The sequence below is a fragment of the Anomaloglossus baeobatrachus genome, assembly GCF_048569485.1.
Source record: "Anomaloglossus baeobatrachus isolate aAnoBae1 chromosome 9 unlocalized genomic scaffold, aAnoBae1.hap1 SUPER_9_unloc_4, whole genome shotgun sequence".
Taxonomy (NCBI): domain Eukaryota; kingdom Metazoa; phylum Chordata; class Amphibia; order Anura; family Aromobatidae; genus Anomaloglossus; species Anomaloglossus baeobatrachus.
The window spans coordinates 147,624-156,556 of NW_027441822.1; the positions used below are offsets into that span (position 1 = coordinate 147,624).

General features: G+C 43.4%; 1 protein-coding gene across 1 annotated transcript in view; it reads right to left on the minus strand.

The window, feature by feature from the left end:
* LOC142259782 (uncharacterized) overlaps positions 1-7,444 on the minus strand; it is a 31,352-nt gene extending 23,908 nt beyond the window's left edge. The window contains exons 1-3 of the mRNA XM_075331888.1: positions 7,124-7,444; positions 2,952-3,055; positions 2,508-2,623 (exon numbers count right to left, since the gene is read on the minus strand). Coding sequence (XP_075188003.1) covers positions 2,508-2,623; positions 2,952-3,055; positions 7,124-7,252 — 349 coding nt within the window. The 5' untranslated portion in view covers positions 7,253-7,444. The remainder of the gene's footprint in view (positions 1-2,507; positions 2,624-2,951; positions 3,056-7,123) is intronic.
* Positions 7,445-8,933: the final 1,489 nt, after the last annotated feature.

Consider the following 8,933-nt stretch of genomic DNA (forward strand, 5'->3'; position numbering starts at 1 on the left):
CCGACTAGGGTATTAGTGTAGCATGTGTCCACCCCTACAAAATGGTGTCCGACTAGGGTATTAGTGTAGCATGTGTCCACCTCTACAAAATGGTGTCCGACTAGGATATTAGTATAGCATGTGTCCACCTCTACAAAATGGTGTCCGACTAGGGTATTAGTTTAACATGTGTCCACCTCTACAAAATGGTGTCCGACTAGGGTATTAGTGTAGCATGTGTCCACCTCTACAAAATGGTGTCCGACTAGGGTATTAGTGTAGCATGTCTCCACCTCTACAAAATGGTGTCCGACTAGGGTATTAGTGTAGCATGTCTCCACCTCTACAAAATGGTGTCCGACTAGGGTATTAGTGTAGCATGTGTCCACCTCTACAAAATGGCGTCCGACTAGGGTATTAGTGTAGCATGTGTCCACCTCTACAAAATGGCGTCCGACTAGGGTATTAGTATAGCATGTGTCCACCTCTACAAAATGGTGTCCCACTAGGGTATTAGTATAGCATGTGTCCACCTCTACAAAATGGTGTCCGACTAGGGTATTAGTGTAGCATGTGTCCACCTCTACAAAATGGTGTCCCACTAGGGTATTAGTGTAGCATGTGTCCACCTCTACAAAATAGTGTCCGACTAGGGTATTAGTGTAGCATGTGTCCACCTCTACAAAATAGTGTCCGACTAGGGTATTAGTGTAGCATGTGTCCACCTCTACAAAATGGTGTCCGACTAGGGTATTAGTGTAGCATGTGTCCACCTCTACAAAATAGTGTCCGACTAGGGTATTAGTGTAGCATGTGTCCACCCCTACAAAATGGTGTCCGACTAGGGTATTAGTGTAGCATGTGTCCACCTCTACAAAATGGTGTCCGACTAGGATATTAGTATAGCATGTGTCCACCTCTACAAAATGGTGTCCGACTAGGGTATTAGTATAACATGTGTCCACCTCTACAAAATGGTGTCCGACTAGGGTATTAGTGTAGCATGTGTCCACCTCTACAAAATGGTGTCCGACTAGGGTATTAGTGTAGCATGTCTCCACCTCTACAAAATGGTGTCCGACTAGGGTATTAGTGTAGCATGTCTCCACCTCTACAAAATGGTGTCCGACTAGGGTATTAGTGTAGCATGTGTCCACCTCTACAAAATGGCGTCCGACTAGGGTATTAGTGTAGCATGTGTCCACCTCTACAAAATGGCGTCCGACTAGGGTATTAGTATGGCATGTGTCCACCTCTACAAAATGGTGTCCCACTAGGGTATTAGTATAGCATGTGTCCACCTCTACAAAATGGTGTCCGACTAGGGTATTAGTGTAGCATGTGTCCACCTCTACAAAATGGTGTCCCACTAGGGTATTAGTGTAGCATGTGTCCACCTCTACAAAATGGTGTCCGACTAGGGTATTAGTGTAGCATGTGTCCACCTCTACAAAATGGTGTCCGACTAGGGTATTAGTGTAGCATGTCTCCACCTCTACAAAATAGTGTCCGACTAGGGTATTAGTGTAGCATGTGTCCACCTCTACAAAATGGTGTCCGACTAGGGTATTAGTATAGCATGTGTCCACCTCTACAAAATGGTGTCCCACTAGGGTATTAGTATAGCATGTGTCCTCCTCTACAAAATGGTGTCCGACTAGGGTATTAGTATAGCATGTGTCCACCTCTACAAAATGGTGTCCGACTAGGGTATTAGTGTAGCATGTGTCCACCTCTACAAAATGGTGTCCGACTAGGGTATTAGTGTAGCATGTGTCCACCTCTACAAAATGGTGTCCGACTAGGGTATTAGTGTAGCATGTGTCCACCTCTACAAAATAGTGTCCGACTAGGGTATTAGTGTAGCATGTGTCCACCTCTACAAAATGGTGTCCGACTAGGGTATTAGTGTAGCATGTGTCCACCTCTACAAAATGGTGTCCGACTAGGGTATTAGTGTAGCATGCGTCCACCTCTACAAAATGGTGTCCGACTAGGGTATTAGTATAGCATGCGTCCACCTCTACAAAATGGCGTCCGACTAGGGTATTAGTGTAGCATGTGTCCACCTCTACAAAATGGTGTCCGACTAGGGTATTAGTGTAGCATGTGTCCACCTCTACAAAATGGTGTCCGACTAGGGTATTAGTATAGCATTTGTCCACCTCTACAAAATGGTGTCCGACTAGGGTATTAGTATAGCATGCGTCCACCTCTACAAAATGGTGTCCGACTAGGGTATTAGTATAGCATGTGTCCACCTCTACAAAATGGTGTCCGACTAGGGTATTAGTATAGCATGTGTCCACCTCTACAAAATGGTGTCCCACTAGGGTATTAGTGCAGCATTTTGTAGAGGAGGACACATGCTACACTAATACCCTAGTCGGACACCATTTTGTAGAGGTGGACACATGCTACACTAATACCTCCATTGTGTGTGACCCCTCACTCCTCCTACCCAGGAGCAAACTCCTAGAGGTCACTGCAGCCTCCTAAGATGGGTCCTCCTCCACATATGGTCTCACCGTGATCTGCGGCCCCAATATCCTCCACCTCCGGGAGCTTCTGCTCCGTCACTTTGTCCTGCGTCTCCGGCTGAACGCGTTCTGCAGTGAATGTGGTCCCCCCATCGTCCGCAGCGCTGCACATGGAGGAGAAAGATGGCGGAATGACTGCGGCAGTGTATGATTGTCAGGACATGCTGGGAGCTGTAGTCACACAATGGTTGATGATACAGACGTCCGAGGCTGCAGTGCTACAGGTGAGGAGCAATTCTATATGGCCATAGTTATCCCTACACACAGGTGCAGGACGCTGCGGACCCCGCAGACCACCCGCTTCATCAGCTTCATGAACCAGTGTCAGTGTGACCGCATGATTTCATGGTGGGATATTTCTGCTGTGACCATACAGAGCAGAAAATACAGAAAAATAAAGGATATATGGAAGAAATAAAATACCGCCCTCACCTGTCCTGGACAAACGAGGAAGGCGTCATCTCTGGCGTATCCTGCAGCGAGGACACGGACTTGTTCCCCATAGAATACCGCGACTGAGAAAGGCAGAGCCATCCCTGAGAACGACACATATAATACCGATTATATCTGTAATAATACCGCCAGATATACACATAATACCGTCACACACAGATATGTATAATACTACCACATACAGTTAGGTCCAGAAATATTTGGACAGTGACACAAGTTTTGTTATTTTAGCTGTTTACAAAAACATGTTCAGAAATACAATTCTATATATAATATGGGCTGAAAGTGCACACTCCCAGCTGCAATATGAGAGTTTTCACATCCAAATCGGAGAAAGGGTTTAGGAATCATAGCTCTGTAATGCATAGCCTCCTCTTTTTCAAGGGACCAAAAGTAATTGGACAAGGGACTCTAAGGGCTGCAATTAACTCTGAAGGCATCTCCCTCGTTAACCTGTAATCAATGAAGTAGTTAAAAGGTCTGGGGTTGATTACAGGTGTGTGGTTTTGCATTTGGAAGCTGTTGCTGTGACCAGACAACATGCGGTCTAAGGAACTCTCAATTGAGGTGAAGCAGAACATCTTGAGGCTGAAAAAAAAGAAAAAATCCATCCGAGAGATAGCAGACATGCTTGGAGTAGCAAAATCAACAGTCGGGTACATTCTGAGAAAAAAGGAATTGACTGCTGAGCTTGGGAACTCAAAAAGGCCTGGGCGTCCACGGATGACAACAGTGGTGGATGATCGCCGCATACTTTCTTTGGTGAAGAAGAACCCGTTCACAACATCAACTGAAGTCCAGAACACTCTCAGTGAAGTAGGTGTATCTGTCTCTAAGTCACCAGTAAAGAGAAGACTCCATGAAAGTAAATACAAAGGGTTCACATCTAGATGCAAACCATTCATCAATTCCAAAAATAGACAGGCCAGAGTTACATTTGCTGAAAAACACCTCATGAAGCCAGCTCAGTTCTGGAAAAGTATTCTATGGACAGATGAGACCAAGATCAACCTGTACCAGAATGATGGGAAGAAAAAAGTGTGGAGAAGAAAGGGAACGGCACATGATCCAAGGCACACCACATCCTCTGTAAAACATGGTGGAGGCAACGTGATGGCATGGGCATGCATGGCTTTCAATGGCACTGGGTCACTTGTGTTTATTGATGACATAACAGCAGACAAGAGTAGCCGGATGAATTCTGAAGTGTACCGGGATATACTTTCAGCCCAGATTCAGCCAAATGCCGCAAAGTTGATCGGACGGCGCTTCATAGTACAGATGGACAATGACCCCAAGCATACAGCCAAAGCTACCCAGGAGTTCATGAATGCAAAAAAGTGGAACATTCTGCAATGGCCAAGTCAATCACCAGATCTTAACCCAATTGAGCATGCATTTCACTTGCTCAAATCCAGACTTAAGACGGAAAGACCCACAAACAAGCAAGACCTGAAGGCTGCGGCTGTAAAAGCCTGGCAAAGCATTAAGAAGGAGGAAACCCAGCGTTTGGTGATGTCCATGGGTTCCAGACTTAAGGCAGTGATTGCCTCCAAAGGATTCGCCACAAAATATTGAAAATAAAAATATTTTGTTTGGGTTTGGTTTATTTGTCCAATTACTTTTGACCTCCTAAAATGTGGAGTGTTTGTAAAGAAATGTGACAATTCCTACAATTTCTATCAGATATTTTTGTTCAAACCTTCAAATTAAACGTTACAATCTGCACTTGAATTCTGTTGTAGAGGTTTCATTTCACATCCAATGTGGTGGCATGCAGAGCCCAACTCGCGAAAATTGTGTCACTGGCCAAAGATTTCTGGACCTAACTGTATACACATAACACAGCCAGACACTGAGATATGATACAACCAGACAGTGAGATGTTATATATAATACTTCTAGATATACACATAATACCGCCAGACCCTGAGATATCATGTAGAATACCACCAGAAATACACATAATACCGCCAGACACTGAGATATCATGTATAATACCACGAGATATACACATAATAGCACCAGACACTGTGATATCATGTATAATACCGCCACATATACACAAAATACCACCAGACACTGAGATATCATGTATAATACCGCGAGATATACACATAATACCAGACACTGAGATATCATGTATAATACCGCCAGATATACACATAATACCAGACACTGAGATATCATGTATAATACCGCCAGATATACACATAATACCAGACACTGAGATATCATGTATAATACCGCCAGATATACACATAATACCACCAGACACTAAGATATCATGTATAATACCGCCAGATATACACATAATACCACCAGACACTGAGATATCATGTATAATACCGCCAGATATACACATAATACCAGACACTGTGATATCATGTATAATACCGCCACATATACACATACCACCAGACACTGAGATATCATGTATAATACCGCCACATATACACATAATACCACCAGACACTGAGATATCATGTATAACACCGCCACATATACACATAATGCCACCAGACACTGAGACATCATGTATAATACCGCCAAATATACACATAATACCATCAGACACTGAGATATCATGTATAATACCACCAGATATACACATAATACCACCAGACACTGAGATATCATGTATAATACCGCCACATATACACATAATAGCACCAGACACTGAGATATCATGTATAATACCGCCACATATACACATAATAGCACCAGACACTGAGATATCATGTATAATACCGCCACATATACACATAATAGCACCAGACACTGAGATATCATGTATAATACCGCCACATATACACATAATACCACCAGACACTGAGATATCATGTATAATACCGCCACATAAAGATACCACCAGATACTGAGATATCATGTATAATACCGCCAGATATACACATAATACCACCAGACACTGAAATATCATGTATAATACCGCCACATATACACATAATACCACCAGATACTGAGATATCATGTATAATACCGCCAGATATACACATAATACCACCAGACACTGAGATATCATGTATAATACCGCCAGATATACACATAATACCACCAGACACTGAGATATCATGTATAATACCGCCACATATACACATAATACCACCACACACTGAGATATCATGTATAATACCGCCAGATATACACATAATACCACCAGACACTGTGATGTCATGTATAATACCGCCAGATATACACATACCACCAGACACTGAGATATCATGTATAATACCGCCAGATATACACATAATGCCACCAGACACTGAGATATCATGTATAATACCGCCAGATATACACATAATACCATCAGACACTGAGATATCATGTATAATACCGCCATATATACACATAATACCACCACACACTGAGATATCATGTATAATACCGCCAGATATACACATAATACCACCAGACACTGTGATATCATGTATAATACCGCCATATATACACATACCACCAGACACTGAGATATCATGTATAATACCGCCAGATATACACATAATGCCACCAGACACTGAGATATCATGTATAATACCGCCAGATATACACATAATACCATCAGACACTGAGATATCATGTATAATAAAGCCACATATACACATAATACCACCAGACACTGTGATATCATGTATAATACCGCCATATATACACATACCACCAGACACTGAGATATCATGTATAATACCGCCAGATATACACATAATGCCACCAGACACTGAGATATCATGTATAATACCGCCAGATATACACATAATACCATCAGACACTGAGATATCATGTATAATAAAGCCACATATACACATAATACCGCCAGACACTGAGATATAACGCATAATACCGCCAGATATACACATAATACCATCAGACACTGAGATATCATGTATAATACCGCCAGACACTGAGATATAACGCATAATACCGCCAGACACTGAGATATAACGCATAATACTGCCAGATATTCAAATAATATCGCCAGACACTGAGATATCATGTATAATACTGCCAGATATACACATAATACCGCCAGACACTGAGATATCATGTATAATACCGTCAGACACTGGGAAATGAGATATAACACCACCGGTGTAGCTGTATATCCGTGTATGAGACAAGCACTCATCACTCACCTCCTCTATGACACCGTTCAGACATTGTCTCTTCTCCTTCAGATCTTCCAGGTCGTCCATCACTCTCAGGAGCAGCCGATCCAGACGCTGATTCACGTCCTCCAGAGTCTCATCCACAGAAGGCGCCATGTTTGTGGTGGAGGAACCTGAGAAGAAGCGTGAAAACTGATGTACAAATACATGTATCAGCTGTGTATCTAATCCTCTCCTGTGTGATATAGTCTTCTGAGCTGTGTATCTAATCCTCTCCTGTGTGATACTGTCTGCTGGGCTGTGTATCTAATCCTCTCCTGTGTGATACTGTCTGCTGAGCTGTGTCTAATCCTCTCCTGTGTGATACTGTCTGCTGAGCTGTGTATCTAATCCTCTCCTGTGTGATACTGTCTGCTGAGCAGTGTATCTAATCCTCTCCTGTGTGATACTGTCTGCTGAGCAGTGTATCTAATCCTCTCCTGTGTGATGCTGCCTGCTGAGCTGTGTATCTAATCCTCTCCTGTGTGATGCTGCCTGCTGAGCTGTGTATCTAATCCTCTCCTGTGGGATACTGTCTGCTGAGCAGTGTATCTAATCCTCTCCTGTGTGATACTGTCTGCTGAGCAGTGTATCTAATCCTCTTCTGTGTGATACTGTCTGCTGAGCTGTGTATCTAATCCTGTCCTGTGTGATACTGTCTGCTGAGCTGTGTATCTAATCCACTCCTGTGTGATACTGTCTGCTGAGCTGTGTATCTAATCCTCTCCTGTGTAATACTGTCTGCTGAGCTGTGTATCTAATCCTGTCCTGTGTGATACTGTCTGCTGAGCCGTGTATCTAATCCTCTCCTGTGTGATACTGTCTGCTGAGCTGTGTATCTAATCCTAGCCTGTGTGATAGTCTGCTGAGCTGTGTATCTAATCCTCTCCTGTGTGATATAGTCTTCTGAGCTGTATATCTAATCCTCTCCTGTGTGATACTGTCTGCTTGGCTGTGTATCTAATCCTCTCCTGTGTGATACTGTCTGCTGAGCTGTGTCTAATCCTCTCCTGTGTGATACTGTCTGCTGAGCTGTGTATCTAATCCTCTCCTGTGTGATACTGTCTGCTGAGCAGTGTATCTAATCCTCTCCTGTGTGATACTGTCTGCTGAGCAGTGTATCTAATCCTCTCCTGTGTGATGCTGCCTGCTGAGCTGTGTATCTAATCCTCTCCTGTGTGATGCTGCCTCCTGAGCTGTGTATCTAATCCTCTCCTGTGTGATACTGTCTGCTGAGCAGTGTATCTAATCCTCTCCTGTGTGATACTGTCTGCTGAGCAGTGTATCTAATCCTCTCCTGTGTGATACTGTCTGCTGAGCTGTGTATCTAATCCTGTCCTGTGTGATACTGTCTGCTGAGCTGTGTATCTAATCCACTCCTGTGTGATACTGTCTGCTGAGCTGTGTATCTAATCCTCTCCTGTGTAATACTGTCTGCTGAGCTGTGTATCTAATCCTGTCCTGTGTGATACTGTCTGCTGAGCCGTGTATCTAATCCTCTCCTGTGTGATACTGTCTGCTGAGCTGTGTATCTAATCCTAGCCTGTGTGATAGTCTGCTGAGCTGTGTATCTAATCCTCTCCTGTGTGATACTGTCTGCTGAGCTGTGTATCTAATCCTCTCCTGTGTGATACTGTCTGCTGAGCTGTGTATCTAATCCTCTCCTGTGTGATACTGTCTGCTGAGCTGTGTATCTAATCCTCTCCTGTGTGATACTGTGTGCTGAGCTGTACATCTAATCCTGTCCTGTGTGATACTGTCTGCTGAGCTCTGTATCTAATCCTGTCCTGTGTGATAC